Source organism: Crinia signifera, chromosome 1, assembly GCF_055691185.1.
Source record: "Crinia signifera chromosome 1, ASM5569118v1, whole genome shotgun sequence".
Classification (NCBI taxonomy): Eukaryota; Metazoa; Chordata; class Amphibia; order Anura; family Myobatrachidae; genus Crinia; species Crinia signifera.
In genome coordinates, this window is record NC_139217.1 from 120,969,433 (window position 1) to 120,987,185 (window position 17,753).

At 39.4% G+C, this 17,753-nt stretch overlaps 1 protein-coding gene across 2 annotated transcripts in view; it reads right to left on the reverse strand.

Annotated features, from left to right (window-relative positions):
* Positions 1-1,970: 1,970 nt before the first annotated feature.
* The window catches only part of FSTL5 (follistatin like 5), a 644,560-nt gene continuing 628,777 nt past the window's right edge, over positions 1,971-17,753 (reverse strand). For both annotated transcript variants that reach the window (XM_083172689.1, XM_083172698.1), the window contains one exon: positions 1,971-8,469. In XM_083172689.1, coding sequence (XP_083028815.1) covers positions 7,767-8,469 — 703 coding nt within the window. In that variant the 3' untranslated portion in view covers positions 1,971-7,766. The remainder of the gene's footprint in view (positions 8,470-17,753) is intronic.

Below are 17,753 nucleotides of genomic sequence, written 5' to 3' on the forward strand. Positions count from 1 at the left end.
CACATCTATTGACTATCCACCAGAGCCACAACTGTATCTCTCTCTCTCTCTCTTTTCTTAACATAAATACAGAATTCAGACAACTGTGGTTACACTTTTATGAACAAACGCAAACATTACGTGAAATTGTAACTACAGCACCTGCTTTAAGTAATAGTTATTTACCTCAACTGTGTGGAATTGTATCCTATTCTATGTCACATCAATTCCAGGTGTGCCACTAAATTTTAATTTGATTTAGGCGCTGCTGCATTTCTGGTCTGTTATAATTAGTTTGGTACAGTGGCGGTTATTACCTATGTGTTAAAGGTAAAATCTGCCACTGTTCTCTGCCTGTGAAGCCAAGCAGTTTGTCAGAGTGCATTGGCTTCACTGTGTCTGGCAGTCACATCCTATTGGATGTTTGACCTGCCAGTCACCGATAGCAGTCCCATTGGGAGGTGATCCCTCCCTCCGGGATGCCTGTTTGGCTTCTATGGGCTGCAGCCAAAGCTGGTTTGCATAATGATACCTTCAATGTACAATGCAATGCGTTGGCACCATAATATCAACAATGGGCCTGATTCAGACCTGTTCGCTAGGCTGCATATAGTGCCAGTTAAATGCTCATTTCTGAACACTCGCCCGCCACCTGGAGTCTTTACCATGTGAGTGGATGTGTTCACATACACATCCACTAGCATTTGGTTGAATGGAAGAGAAATCATTCGATGGCTGCTCACTATCGATTGATTTCTCCATTGTTCGCTAATAAGTCAGACAAGACTACTTTATAATTCCCGCCAAAAACTGAAATCGGGGCAGGCGCTGACATCATGTGATATTAGCCACCCGCCCCAAGCAGGCATTGCCATGCCTGCGTGTGCAGGGGAATTCCCAGTATTTTTATGGACATGCCCAAAAAATGCTGAGCATTCCCCTGCTGCCGCCCCCCGGCTGCCCCCTTACCTCCCCTCCTCAAAGGAATGGCTCGGCGAGTATGAAACTTGATGAAGAGATGTACTCCCGGGGTTTGCACATGCACAAACACCGAACATCGGGGACGTGATCGAATTCAGACCCAAACTAATGGGTTTGAATCGGCCCCTAAGTCTGTGTAATAGAAACCTATGATGTATTTAATTCAGGTGAGTTGCAAAAGTCAAACTGGTCAGTTGAAGTCAGCAGGATTGCATTGCATTGCATTTTCGGTTTGCTGTGCAGCAGCCAGGTGGGTAACAAGTAAACAGTATACAGTATAAACAATAAACAATAATAAACAATATAGTGTCATAGTTTCATTCAAACTATTAGCACAATTAAATACTATTGAGTCTTTATAAAGCACCATTATTTTATGTATTATTATTATGACTAATTTTCTACTTTCAACTCTATAACATTTCTTCATTGGTGTGAAACAAAACTATTCATCAAGATTTGGAACAAATTGAAATTTTTTTTTTCAATTTTAATTAGTTCAAACCTAAAATCAGATGGCGCCTAACATTATTTATTTTTTGAAAAATCTGTTAGTGTTTATTAATGTCTTAATGCATTTAATACAATAGAAATTTATTTTTTGTTAGTTTTGTTCCCTCAAGGACACAGTCTGGTATGAACTAATTTTTATTATTTACATTCCACAAGTTTATCTACAATATTTTTTTTTCATTGACTATAAGACTAAATAGTACACAAACAGAGAATAACATTACTGGTGAATCATGCATAAACTGAAAAGCCCCATTAGGTCATTATAAGTGACAGATGAACCCTATTAGTACTTCTGCAAAAGCTGAGACTATGATTCATCGTAAGCGCAGCAGGCTCACATGCTGCTAGCATAAGAGTAGAACATTAGAATGAATGAACCCATGAAATATAATGCAAACTTTAAACACACCGCATGAATTATTATACAGAAGGAAATGGTACTGCGAACTGAATTGCAGCATACACTGTAGGTACTCACAAAGCTGGACAATTGCTTAAAACATTAGGGTTTATTCTCTTTCAAGCATTGTTACATACAGAACATCAACATGGTGTTAATAACATAACAAAGATGTAAAAGAGACTGACTAAGTAACACAAATTGTACGCAATTTACAAGGTTTTAATTCACAATGGTAATCTATGAAAGGTAAATATACTTAAAAGCTAAAAAAGGAAAAAAGGATTTTTTATATTAATGCTAACATAGACTTTAGTCCAATAAATAGCCTATGGTTCTAGAGAGATTTAGCACACAACTCTTATATCTACTTTCATATATGATACTCCTAAGCATTCTGAGCACTATTTTACTGCCCAGTTCCTAATAGTCATACCGTATTATTGGTTTTAAATCAAAATTGAAACATTTGTTAACAATTAAGATCAAGCCCACCAGACACCAGGTCACATGATATTATTTTTGTCTGCTTTACTACATCGTGATGCTCTTATGGGAAACAGTATTTAATATAATGACTGTTCATGGAATATGTTCTTCCCAGGGAGGATTCTTCTAGTCTGCACAGCAAGTAATGAGGGATAGAGGAATCTCTTTAATCTCTTTATTCTGACAGCCCAACTAACTTTTCTTTTCAGACTGCTTCATTCATATACTGTATTGCATCTTTCCTACTGTTTAGGCCATAGGGAACATGCCTGGCATGGAGCCGAGTGTGGTTTAGCAATCTGAAATCCTGAATCAATGTAAAAATATGTTATCTCTAGGGGCAAGTGTAGATATGATCTCCTGGAGCAATTGTTTTATTGGCTTATGGTTTTGTAGAAAATGTGCTTTGGCTATTGCTTTGGTGGGCACAAATTTTGGCATAACTTGGATTGTTCCTTGAACCTTCGGTTACAGATTTTTGTCATTGATCCCCTAATAAACAGATAATATAGCGGACCAACCACAGGGGTATATCTAGTGTAGAGGAAACTATGAGGGTGGTTGTCTATACACATATATGTATATGTTAAACCTCCTTTGTCAAGTGACCAAGAGACAGTATCTATTTAAGTACTCATTGGCAAGACAATACATGATACAAATTATGTTTTCTGGGTAAGGTAGGAGGAAAAAAGATTCCTTAGTATTTATGTCTCAAAAAATGGGAAGACATATCTGTGAAAGCACAGTAGTAGTTAAGCAAACAAAATAATATAACATACATAATAGAACCTAATGATACATAAATAAGTATGAGAAAGTTCTTAATCCTCCAAATGCATGCTCATCATTACATTTTTCACCAATCCTAAATTGATTGAATTGAATTGTGCTATTTCACATTCTGTACTAATTAACATTTTTATTTAACCTCTATTATTCTATATGGAGTATGGTGCATAAATATTAGTAGCCTTCCAATCCTGCAATATACAGTATGTGGGAAAAACAGTATTGAACTTCCAATTTCTTTTTAAGTTAGACCTTTTTCATATACTGTAGTGTATTTTTCATGATTTTTCAAAACTTATGCTTACGGTAATTCACATATTACGTTTTCCCATTGATGGTTTGTATACTATCACCTTTCCGTTACATACTGTATGCACTTATATATAGTGTTGTACCTCCACCTCTGCTATTTTTTATACTTATTCTTTAAATTAGAATGATTTTTTTTTAGAGGTATTTAACACGAATTAACCAATTGACTGTTCTTAAACACAGATCTGTTCTAAGTATGATAGTGCTACCTTTCTAGTAAAAAATAAATATACATATTAAGTATGTGTTTTTGAATCTCATAACAAATTATTAATGTATATCAATTAGTTCCACGAAAACTTGGAGCAAATCTAACATGACCAATGGAACTACAAGAAAACATACAGTAATTCTCACTGCAGCGTATAGTGATTATCTTCACATCAAGCCACACTGCTGTTTTACAAAATAACAACAAGTATTATTATTTGGATTGTGGCATAGTATAGTAGAGAACAGATTAATGTAACTATTTAACAGATAAATACAGTTAAGAGCAGAGCTCATTCTTGCAACATCCTGACTTGCAAAATTAATGTCATATTTAAAAAAAAAATTTACTACCATCTTTTTAGATATACAGTATGACTATATATGAAAACAAGTGCTTGATCGCATTTTGCAGGACACGAGAATGGAAAGTTATGAGTTAAGAGTTATAAGATACCCATTTTTGCACCGCTATTCCAAATTGTAAAATACATATTTATGAAACGTCAATTGTGTTGTAGTGAGAATATTGAATGGTTACTTAATTATCTTTCATAATTTCCTTTCTATTCCTTCACTGGAAAAAGACACAATGTTGTTAGGACCATCTCATACTACCTCATTGTGGAAATCAAAAGAATGGCATTTCTGTATTATGTTCTTATGTATAAAATTTGCATCAAATCTCATTTTAATGGATAGTACTAAATAATATTAAAACATGGGCACACACCTGTTGACAATACATTAAACTTGTGAACACAATCTTCACTAGAAGAAAATGTAAGAGACTCACATTTATTTTATTGCACCAGAATAGTATAACAGGTAGTCCACACAAATGAAGAAAACATCTGTATCTGATTACTGACTATAATGAACTCAATTGAACAGGCAGAAAAACCCTTAGAATGTGGCCTTTGGGTGAGAGCTAAAAGGAGCTTGACAGGAAAAAAGACAATAACATGAAATGCCAAAACCTGACACAAAACACTTAGATAGACAATCAGGAAGAGAGCAATCTGATTTGTTGTAACCCCTCCCCCCATCACACACACACACACACACCCACACACACACACACACACACATACATACAACATAATCTATAGCTCCAGTCTCATGCTAATATGTCATTAATTAATTTGTTACATTATAATAAAATTTAGTAAAATTTAAAATCTCCACTACCCACCCCCCCATTTTCAAGCACCAGATCAAGATCAACATATTTAAATATGGCGAAGGAAATTACAGGTTCACCTATAAATATTTAAATTTGTATTTATATCTAATATACTGTATACAGAATATTGATGAAGGATGGCATTACCCAAAACAGTATGTTGTAGTGATATCAACATTTACAACACCAATTTTAATAATGCTGACACCACAATGTGGACAGTTATGATGTAGACACTGTTAAAAGAGCTGCAGAATGTCAACATGATCACACTGTTGTCATGTGAAATGTCAACCTTATGTAAGGGACAATGGGTAAGAGTAAAGCTGCAGCAGTAGAGGGTTATGGGTGAGCTATGGGAGGAGAGGGTTAGGCACAAGGGGAAAGGTTTGAATGAGCCTACATTAGGGGAGTTAAGGTTAGGGAAGGGGCATATCTCCTAGAGGCAATGGAGGTGCAAGCCTCCAAGCTCCAAGCCCTGAAGGGGCACCTGCATGTACAGAAGTATTTGTGTGGTTCACAGTGGGTTCCACTGCTCTTCCAATGGAGTTCTGATGTGCACTAGCATAGTACATTGGCTCTATCCTAGAGTCAGGCTAACATCTGTAATAGGGGACAGACAGGACGGCTCCCATATGGTACCACTTAACCTGTTGTGCAGCAAGTGATGCTACACCGGAATGTACACGAGTCTGACCATGAATTTTGAATATTTTTCAGTTGTTTTTTTTAAGGAGGAGCCTAGGCACCAAACCTAAACTTGCCTCCGGGCGATTGGGATGAACTTAGTCTCTAGGTTAGGGATGCTTGTACTGGAACTAATGATGGATTCAATGGTTAATTATGTCATGCCAAGTATATTGAAATTATGAAAATTAGCATGATGAAAGTTAACAAAATATATCACATAGCCCAATACACATTGAACTATTTTATTACATCAAAAATATTTGTTTGTTGATGCATTAAATCTCTCCAGGAATTAGGGCCAATACAAACAGATATATGATCCCAGACTCTCTCTGATTGTTATCCAATTATTTTTGCCTGTGTTTTTTGTGTCATCACCAAAGATATAGCAATATATAACAGTTCATCAATCCCTTCACTAGTTACACTATCTACATTTTGTTTGAGCACTTTCTCACCAATTCTCCTATCAAACACCGTATGTATTTACCTAGCTAGTAAAACCCTGGTCTTGTGTCACCACTATACTCACTGACATTTAACCATGCAGTATTTTCTAAGAACAATATATTGTAAGACAATGTTCTTCCTGTTTGATGCTTTCTGTTTTCCATGGGGGAATCTAAGTCTGAATGTCAAGTGACAAGTGCTAAAGTTTCAATCTCAGATGCATTGGCATGCACAGAAAAGTAGCTCCCATATTGTTTTAAACACTAACAGCTGCCTTAAAAATAAATCTGTGTAGGTGATATGTTGTTAAAAAAAAGTGAACAGTTGACGTTCCCTCTGAAAAATGAAAAAAGCGGAACTCTATAGTGTTTTGGAATTGAACCATACTGTAGGTCTCTTTTAGTGCTCTTATCTCATTTTCTCATTTTTCACAAACATTCGGCAGGGGCAAATGAGAGTGATGAATCCAAAAAAATGGGAGAACACAATAAAAAAAGGTTTGGTAAAATAAAAAATGTACTGTATATTACTGAAAGAGAAACACTGTAATTATGTGTAGATTTGATTAAAATGTACTTTATGAATGCAGATTTTTTTCACTTGAATCAATGATAAAAATATATAAAACATGTTTCACTATTTTTAAAACAGTAATATGTTAGCAATTTGATTTATCCTTTTATGACTCTTTACAATAGAATTGGATAGTATATGATTATTTTTTTAATGATATATACTTTAAATGTCATTAAAATTGTATGATTTAGGAATTGATATTGTTGGAACTCTCACTCAAAAGGCAGGCTTACATTGGTATAACACACAGAAATATTTTTGCAAGGAGTGTCAGATTTTAGGAAGTCAATTTTCTGTGTAAATAAAATTTTGAAATTTAGAAAGAAATTTTACTAATATGGTACAAAATAAATGTTTAATTGTTTCTATATGTAGTGTACTGTATCTGTAATTAGAACTTTATGTTGTTCTTTAGAATGCTGCAAGTCAAAATGAAAAAAATGAAAAAATACTGACTCAAAAAAAGTTAGAGCTATCTCTCAGAAATTGGATAATGTAATTCGGAATGCATAAAGCTATTGGCATATATAACTGCAGAAAATAGAATATAATTAAAGACAGAATAGAAATAATGAACATTATATTAAACATAACATTTTGTTAAACCTGAAATCAGACCCTGATACTTGAAATATGTAAATCCTATTTTAATAAACCTATTATATGAATAAGTGTAGTATGTTTAACACTAAGAACTAAAAAAAATCAATATACTAAAAATGTGGGCTCCAACTGACAACTAAATACATATTCTCTGTCACAAAAAGTTTCCAAAGAATCATTTATGGTTATGCTTTTTCCGTTTTTTTTGTTAGTTTCTTATAAAATATTCCATTCAAGGCACGAATGAATATGGGACAGAAATCTTTTAATTAGGGCATATTTTTTCTTTTTGACCAATCAAACAGAAACAACTTGTTAATAGATAAATTCAAATTGTTATTTTCCCCTGTTGATAAGATTACTATTTTTATTTCTTTAGGCATCATTTTATGAAAATTACAAAAACTTTACAATTTGTTTAGCTAATTAGTAAACAATGTATGGGGAGGTGGAATTATTCCTGGCTTTGCAAAATTATTTTAAAATATATAAAGTTGCAAAAGCTTAACTGTTGAAAAGAAGAACATTATGTTCATTTTAAAGAAAAAGTAGAGAAAACATTGAAAACCTAAATTGAAATTCTTATGCTTCCCCAACCCACACGATTGTGTTGCCTTTTTCAACTTCGGTGATCTCACAGTTTAATTTGTTGAGTCGTCCATCTAAAATAAACAGGGATTCCTTGGAGGGTGTCATTAAGTATTGTCCAAAGAGGCCACTCTCAATGATAATTCGATTTTTAGAGCTCCACTGCCATTCTTCTAATTTCACTGGTTCCTTAAGGCTCTTTATCATTTTCACTTTTCCGGATGAGAGCTCTACAAAGAGCACATCAGTTTGTGTGCTGGAGCTTGCATAGACATTGTATTGATGAGCTTCTATAAATGATGATTGAAAGGCCACATCAGATATATGTAGATTAGTATGAATGTCAAATAAGTCCTGAATTTCCCCTTGAATTGTAATTAACTGTACTCTCATTACTCCTTTTTTATCATCAATGCTGACAAGGTAGTGTCCATCTGGAGAGATGTAAGGAGTGCCAGTCACATCCTTGTTATATCCAATGACAGTATCAGTTACACTATCTACTATCACCTGAGGAAGAATAGCTCCTGTTGTATCAGGCTTGCAGCGTATAAAGTAATATCCTCCAAGGTGAGTGTAGGCTAGAAATTGAGGGATGCAGTTATAGTCTTTTAAGCTAACTGTCTTGATGTAGGACATGGTTTCCAAATCGATTTTTAGAAGTGCTGGCTCATCTTTATGAATTATAAATCCAAACCTGAAAGTAAAGACAAAGAGGACTTGAAGGATACTCTTATTGATAACAAAAAAATCTATTGACCTCTTATGATAACATAAAAACAACAAAACAGAATTTGACAGATGCAAAGCACTGTGGATCATGTAGACATTTGCTAATTGAAATACATCTCAATACTCTTTAAGCCCAATGATGACTTTATTGTACAGTATGGTTATAATAGATAATGTTGTGTTCTTGGCAAATTCAATTGCTCTGTATTTTATATTGTGCAGATTGTAGTGAGTATTGTAGTGAGTATTAATACCATCAGGGTAATGTTATCTTCTATATATATAGATTTCTTGCAAATTAAAATGTTGATATGGTTACAAAACATAGCTCATGTCAGCTTAGCAATTAATACTTGAAGTCTTTGTACACATTCTCATAATGGCAAGTCATGGATTTTGCCCCAACCTGACATTTTTTCAGTTATTCAATGCATACAACACAATACAATACAATAATGCGCTGTCATTTTTTAGTGAATATATAGTGAATTTAGTGAACAGACATATAAAATGTACCTTTTATATCAGATAATAAGTGTGCATAAATAATGGAATACCACTTTCCTCTACTTGGACATTTTTCTCACAAAAAACAACACAGAGCAGGTTTATAAATTTCCGCATAGAAAAGTAGAAATATACTGTGCAACAATTTATTTATTAATAGTAGACAGTGATAAAACAAACTGGGTAACAGACAGACTTGGAGGTTAGAGGGCCCTGCTGCAAGCTTACAATCAATTAGGTATATAGGAGGGAAACACAAGGACAGGCATCAGTAATAGCATAGCAGTCCCACCAAGTTACAAGTCCAGAAGGGAAGCTATATAATACATAAGTGCCTCAGAGGGTTATGCGTGTAGAACTTAAATATGATAGGCTTGCCTGAAGAGGTGAGTTTTCAGGGAACGCTTGAAAGTTTGGAGGCTAGCGGAGAGTCTAATTGTGCATGGAAGGGCATTCCATAGGATGGGAGCAGCCCGATGAAAGTCCTGTAATAGTGAATGGGAGCTAGTGATCCGCTCAGATGAGAGACGCAAATCTTGTGCAGAGCGGAGTGGTCGAGATGGGAGATATTTTGTGATAAGTGCAGAGATATATGCTGGTGCAGTATGGTTAATAGCTTTATATGCAAGTAGAAGTGTTTTATATTGAATACGGTAATATACAGGCAACCAATGGAGGGACTGGCAGAGCGGATCAGCAGACAATGAGCGTCTTGCAAGGAAGATCAGCCTAGCAGCAGCATTTAAAATGGATTGCAGTGGCGAGAGTCTGTTCTTGGGAAGACCAGTTTGGAGACTATTGCAATAGTCAATGCGGGATATAATGAGTGCATGGATAAGAGATTTAGTAGTGTCTTGTGTGAGATACGGTCGTATTTTGGATATGTTTTTTAGATGCATGTAACATGATTTGGAGACAGATTGAATGTGGGGAACAAAGGACAGGTCAGAGTCGACAACAATGTTGACAACAATGTACTAAGCTTTAAAAGTGAAAAAAATGGAGTGATAAACAAACACCCAATCAGCCCCTAACTGTCATGCTACTAACTGTCATGCTACTGAGCGAAGAAGTGTACCAGTGGACAAGCCCATATTACCAAGTCGGCATCTACTCTACAGTAACTATCATTTTATACAGTGCACTTGATAAATACTTCCTTAAAGCTGATTGGTTGCTCTGGTATATTTCTCTACTAGTTCGCTTTTTCACTCTTTTCACTACTTGATACATCAACATTTAAGTTCATCCTACAAAAATTTCATTGAGCTGAATCCTTGCACAGAATGTCAGAATGTCCAGCTTCACTCCTGGGTGGCATAATGTGGGTGTGGAGGGTTTAATATGATTGGGCCATGGCAAGCATGACTGGGGATGTCCATGTAGTGTTGAAGGATGTGGTAGGTGGACAGAATGGTTTTCATATGTCTATAGTTCTGTGATAAAACAATTTTCCATTTATTATATATTCGCTATATATATAAGCAAGGTACTTGTTTCCTAGCACGGCGCCCACGATATTCAGTCATATGGCATTTTTTTCAATTTAAAATTGTATATCATTGTATATGGCATACAGTACAAAAGCATACAATGCAATGCGATGCGATTTTAAATTGTATATACAATTTTTAATTGTATAAGCACCTTAATAGGTGCTTACAATGTTAAATGCACCCCCACGCCACCGCCACTATCAACGCCAACCTGAAGCGTGGCGAACGCAGCGAGCCCGCGAGGGACGGCGGTACACGTCCTCCGACCTTTTCATACCCCTACTATTCACGTCGGTGTGGAGTTGATTTTATATAGTGTGGTGAGCGCAGCGAGCCACCGAGCCACGAAGCGTGGCGAGCGCAGCGAGCCCCGTGCAGGGACGAGCATTACTTCACATGTATTCCGCGTCCCCTTGCCACGCTTCGGGCTCGGTGGCTCGCTGAGCTCACCACACTATATAAAGTCAACTCCACGCTGACGTGGATAGTGGGGGTATGAAAAGGTCGGAGGACGTGTACCGCCGCCCCTCGCGGGCTCGCTGCGCTCGCCGCACTTTGGGTTGGCGTTGATAGTACAGGTGGCGTGGGGGTACTTTTAACATTGTAAGCACCTATAACGGTGCTTATACAATTATTTATCTTATAGGGGGCGCATTTAGCATTGAAAACACCCATTAGGGTGCTTATACAATTTAAAATCGTATACCCTGGCATACAATTCGATGGTATACAATTTAAAATTGTACAATTGCATACAATTCGATGGTATACAATTTAAAATTGTATAACACCGGCTAACACTGTATCGCATCACATCGCATCGCATACCATCGTATGCCTTATGGTATGCAATGCGATGGGCGCCGTGCTAGGAAACAAGTAGCATAAGTACTCCCACATTATACAGTATAAACCACCATATGTTTGTCAAGGTCCATATATAATGTACAGTATGTGTATTTGTGCTGATATTAATGTTTTGTATGCTGAATGGTATTGTAGTGTGTATGTAAGATGGTTATAAGGGGATTTTTGTAAGAACTTACCGTTCAAATCCCGTTCTCTGATTTCATCCTGGTGACACAGCTCAACCTTGGGATGTAGGAGGGTCGGAAGGAGTCAGGCACCTATGCTAAAGCTTTAAGAAGGGAGGCTCCTCCCTTCTGCATCCCAGCATTCCTCAGTACAACTTCTAGAGCACACTAGGATACATTAATTCAGTACAACCCCTGAACATATTAATATGCACAATCAATTAACCATTTTAACATGACAACATATGAAACGGCATTGCAAAAACTCTAATCCATGCTCTCATCATCTCACGCATTGATTATTGCAATAGTCTCCTTATTGGCCTTCCCCAATACAGACTCTCACCACTACAGTCCATTATGAATGCAGCTGCAAGGCTAATCTTCCTAGCCAGACGTTCATCGTCTGCAAAGCTACTCTGTCAGTCACTTCATTGGTTACCTGTATTCTACCGTATTCAATACAAAATTCTTTTACTTACACACAAAGCCATAAACCAAACTACACCAACATACATATCTTCTCTTATCTCAAAATATCATCCAACACGACCTCTACGCTCCTCCCAAGATCTGCGTCTCTCATCCACACTCATTACCCGCTCCCATTCCCGACTGCAGGACTTTCTTCGGGCTGCACCCACTCTGTGGAATGCCCTCCCAAGCACAATAAGACTCTCCTCCAGTCTCCAAACCTATAAGCGTTCCCTGAAGACTCATCTCTTCAGGCAAGCTTATCAAATTCCAGAACCAGTCATAGAACCTTGCATTCTGGTGGAATCGATGCAATAAAGAATACAGTATCTATCCTTATGTATCAATGCCTATTTCCCTATAGATTGTAAGCTTGCAAGCAGGGCCCTCCTACATTTTGACTGTCTGTAAATACCCTGTTTTGTTGTGTCACTGTCTGCTATTGTAAAGCGCAACGGAATATGCTGCGCTATATAAGAAACTGTTAATAAATAAAATAAGTACTGAGCGTAAAGTGAGGAATCGCTGTGTCACCAGGATAAAATCAGAGAAAGGGACTTGAACGGTAAGTTCTTACAAAAATCCCCTTTCCTCATTCATTCATCCTGGTGACACAGCTCAACTTTGGGATGTTCAAGAGCCGGTCCTTTGGGAGGGTACGCTCAGGTCTGCAGTTCTCATCACTGCTCGCCCGAATGATGCATCCTCCAATGCGAACTGATGGAACCTCTAGAATTTTGTGAATGTGTGAACGAGGACCAAGTGGCAGCCCTGCAAACTTGATCTGCCGAAGCCCCGTGGCGCACAGCCGAAGAGGTAGCAGCCGACCTGATGGTATGAGCATTGATTCTGGAGGGTACTGGTGTGCCCACTTTAGTGTAGGCATAAGCAATAACCGACCTTAACCAACGAGCAATGGTCTACTTAGAAGCTGGCCAGACCCTTTTTTGTACATCATACAAAACCAGTAAAAGATCAGTCTTACGAAATTCCTTCACTCTAGAGAAAACACCGGAATAACAATTTCCTGGTTTAAATGAAATGAGGAAACAACTTTTGGCAAAAAATAAGAACTGTTCACAACACAGCCCTATTATTGGAAAACCAAAAATTGAGACCTACGTACTAGATAAGGCTCCTAACTCTGAATCCCTTCTAGCAGAAGCAATAGCCAACAAAAAGTTCAGTTTCCAAGTAAGAAACTTCAGGTCAGCCAACCTTAATGGTTCAAACGGTGGTTTCTGTAGAACAGATAACACCAAAGATAGGTCCCAAGGGGCCACCGGTTGCCTAAAGGGAGGCTTCAGCCGAGTAACCCCCTGAAGAAAAGTCTGCATTCATGGCAGTAAAGCCACCTTTTTCTGAAAGAAAATAGATAAAGCTGACAATTGCACTTTAAGAGACTGAAGACTCAGCCCTGATGAGAATCCATCCTGCAAAAACTCCAACAGCCTTGAAATCTTGAATCTAGATGTGTGGACCTTCTGTCTCTCACACCATGTAATGTAGGTTTTCCAAACCCTGTAATAATTAGCCGCAGAAACTGTTTTCCTTGCACTAGTCATGGTGCGTATAACCTTATCTGAAAACCATTTCTTCTTTATAATGGAGGTTTTAAGAGCCAGGCCGTAAAATTGAGCCAAGGAAGGTCCTGATGAAAGAATGGACCTTGCCTGAGAAGATCTGGTCAGAGCGGCAGAAGCCATGACTGTGTCGACAATCTCAGAATGTTGGAATACCAAGATCTCCTTGGCCAGTCCAGAGCTATCAGTATGACACATGCTCCCTGTGTCCTCACCCTCTTGAGGATCCGAGGAATCATGGGAAATGGTGGGAAGACATAGGCCATCTCGAAATTCCAGGGCACTGTCATGGCATCCACTGCCCATGCTAATGGATCTCTGGTTCTAGCACAGAACCTTGCACCTGGCAATTGTGGCAAACCACCATCAAATCCAGATCCGGCATTCCCCAAAAATTCACTATTTCCTGGAACACCTCTGGGTATAGACCCCATTCTCCTTCCAGGAGGTCCTCTCTGCTTAGGAAATCCGCTTCCACATTCCGAGCTCCTGGAATGAACACAGCAGACAAGGCCGGAACATTTTCCTCTGCCCATTGAAAAATCCTGGTAACTTCTTTCATCGTCATTTTGCTGCGAGTACCCCTGATGGTTCAAGTAAGCCCCAGCCGTGGTATTGTCTGTTTGGATTCGAATGGGAGAACCCCTCAACATTCTTTCCACCTGTACCAGTTGTTTCCAAACTGCCCTCAATTCCAGCACATTGATTGGCAACTTTGATTGCTCCCTGGAACACAGGCCCTGTAATCTCGACTCCAGGGCTACAGCACCCCAGCCCGAGACTGGCATTGGTGGTAACAACCAGCCACTCCCATGACTGAAGGGAATGCCCCAACTGTAGGGATTCCACGGTTGTGAATAGTAGATTTTGAGTACCACTTGTCCTGCGCTCTTTTTCAGGCTGCCTTAGGGTTGTCACTTAAGGTCTCCCTCAGACGACCCTGGGATATTGCAGAAATAGTTGGATGTGACAATTTACAGGCGCCAGAGATTCAGTAAAAAGAAGAAGAAGAGCACCTGATGCTCGAAACGCGTTGGCAGCAGAGACTGATTGGACTACCACTAGACTGAACCTGACCAGTGCTAAGATATTTGAGGCCATAGCAGGGTGCACTTCCGGACGGCATTCCTGCGTTTTTCCATCCCTTGCTGGCTCCAAATACCCTTAGGGATAAGGATTCATCTTCAATACATCTTTTTATTATATGTGAATATATGTTATTTGTCAAAATAAATTTTTATGTTTTTTACTGAATCTCTGGTGCCTGTAAATTGTCACATACAACTATTTCTGTAGGGATTCCACATCCGCCCACCACAGTAAGGAAGACCTCGTTTCCGCAGTCAAGAGAACACTTTCTGTTTTCATGGTCTTGGAATTTCCCGACCAACATGCCAGGATGTTCCATTGGAATGGCCTGGTATGGTATCTGGCGTACTGAAGGGTTTCAAAGGTTGCCACCATCTTGCCTAGGAGTTTCAAGCAATGCCACACTGATGGACTGTTCGCCTGTAAAACATTCCAAACTAGCTGACATACTGTATGTCCCTAGCTTTGGTCTCTGGTAGAAACACTCGATGGAGATGAGTTTCCAGAAGCACTCCCAAAAACTGGAGCCTCTAAGTAGGGCAAATATGGGGTTTTGTAGATTCAAAATCCACCCATGACTCTGCAAAAATTGAATTGTCTTTGATTCACCTGCAACTTCTCCGCTGACTCTGCTTTGAATAACAGGTCGTCCAGATATGGAATAATCACAATTCCCTGAAGCCTGAGCTCAGCTGCCTTTACTGCCATTATCTTGGTGAACACCCTCGGAGCTGTAGCCAGCCCGAAGGGTAGAGCTCGAAACTGCAGATGCATATTGCCTATTTTGAAACACAGCAAACATTGATGTTCTTCGCATATAGAAATTTGCAAATGAATGTCCATGGACGCAAGGAATTCTCCCAGCTCCAGGCTCAACAATACTGATCTATAGGACTCCATCTTGAAGTGATCCACCCACAAGTTCAAATTAAGAGACTTTAGGTTTAGGATTGGTCTGAATGACTGATCCAGTTTGGGAACTAAGAAGAGAATGGAGTAAAGCCCCTTCTTCCTTTCCTCCCGCGGTACTGGTACCGCCACGCCCTTTTCCAGGAGGGATCTCGCCGCCCCCAAAAGGGCTTTTATTAAGCTTGCCTCCCTGGTTAAGAGCGTAGGGAGAAATCTCCTTGGAGGAGCCCATTTCAGGTTAATCTTGTATCCCTGGGAAACCACATTGAGAACCTAGGGATCCTGACCTGACAAGGCAAAACGTTGGGACCAGTGGAACAGTCTCCCACAATTTTACATGTTCTTCCGGTAATGGTTATAAAATTAGAAAATGTCTGGGCATAAGAGGCTTTTTATCTGGCGTTTTCCACGCACCTCCCAGCAATTCCTGCATGCCTTCCTCCAAAGGGAACTTGACTGTGTCCCTGCGCTGTCTCTTAAACACACCCTGCTGTGGGGCTTTATCCCATTCAGATAAATTCAAGGCTTGTCTAACTGCGATGATCAAATCATCCACACCAGGGACAGATACATCCTCTTCTCTCTGATCCCCTGCTATATCTTCTACACAATACCTTTCTTCCTCTGATTCCACATTAGGGACAGGTGGGGATGATAAGGAAAACCTGGGATAGCCCTCAGACTCCTTAGTAAACTGCTCCATGAGTGTATTAAATCTCTGTACCCCTTAAGCAGTATCCTACATTACTTGCAGAAAAGCAGGGTCCCCTTGCAACAGCCCACGCAAGTTCTGGCTGCTCAGCCCTCTGGGCTTGCGCTCCACTTGGCACAGACTCGCATAAAGGGCAAATGTCCCCATGGTCCATCTGCAGTTAATTACCCTGGCCTTTCAGTTATGCTTAATAACCACAGTGCAAGGAAGTCAGTCATCAGTACAAAGCCAATATAAACAGTGTACTTAGCTGTCTGCTGTATGACCCTCTGCAGGATGGCATCGCCTCTGGAGAAACAAATCACTCTGTCAGCAGGAACATTCCTCTCCTTCCAGCTCTGCCGCACAGTGAAAGTGAAAGGGCGCCAAACACAGAGTGAGGGAAGAGACCAAAGTCCATGCTACAGCGGGTCTTTAGTGCCTTTTTTCCCCCTGTGAGCCACTCCCACTGTTAGTTTCTCCCTTCCTTGTGACTCCCCTTCACTGAGGATCACATGGAATCGCCCAGCTCTGCTGAGCTCCTGTAAGAGGCTGCAAACTCCGCAGAGTTCAGCCTGTAAAGCCTTCCAAAATGACGGGCGCCATTGCGGGGTGAGCGTCACCCAAGGTCCCCCCTATGCAGGAAGTCGGCTCCGGGGTCCCCCAGGGTCCAGGAAAACCCCTCTAGTGAGGAGGTTTTTAATGCTGTACAGAGAGACCAGACAGCGTCTCTCAGTACACAGGGAGCTGACAGGATGCGCTTCTGTCAGCCCCTGCTGCACTGTCAGTGTGAGGAAACTTCCCCGTGAAGCCTCACACTGTGCCTGCACTAACTGAAGTGAAAATTACACTTGCTCCTGAAGAAGCCAGAGGTTAGATCCGGGGAAACGCGTTTAGCCTTTCAAATACACCCCAATTGTGCTGCTGAGACTCGGTGACTGAGACCCTGCATCTCCCTAATTAAGACCCATCCACAATCTGGTCGTTTGAACTTTGCTACTAAAACAAGGGACACAGCCACTTACCACCCACAGACGTCCTTCCTAGAAAAAACTGGAGTTCCAGCTATTGGGATATCTGCATGATCCCTAAATCCCAGTCTCCAAAGGACACAATCTTCTGAGGGGAGAGATCAAGCCCCTGCCCACAATAGGGCACATTCAGGACTGTGATACCACATCTGGTTAAACAAACATCTTCCAGACAGACCAGGATGGTAATATAATCTCACAGCACCTTATTATTCTCAGCTATTCTATGCACAATCGCTATCCCAGTGATTAATATACCCCATAACATGGACTTTAAGTCATTTGCATGCTTAGTGTGATTTTTACTTATATTTGAGTGTTTTTAATAAATTGTTGTTAATTTTTGAGAAACGTCTGATACAATTATTTGGAACAGCCAGCGCAGGCACTATTCTTTTATTACTAACTGAAGTGAAAAAATTAATAAAAAAACAC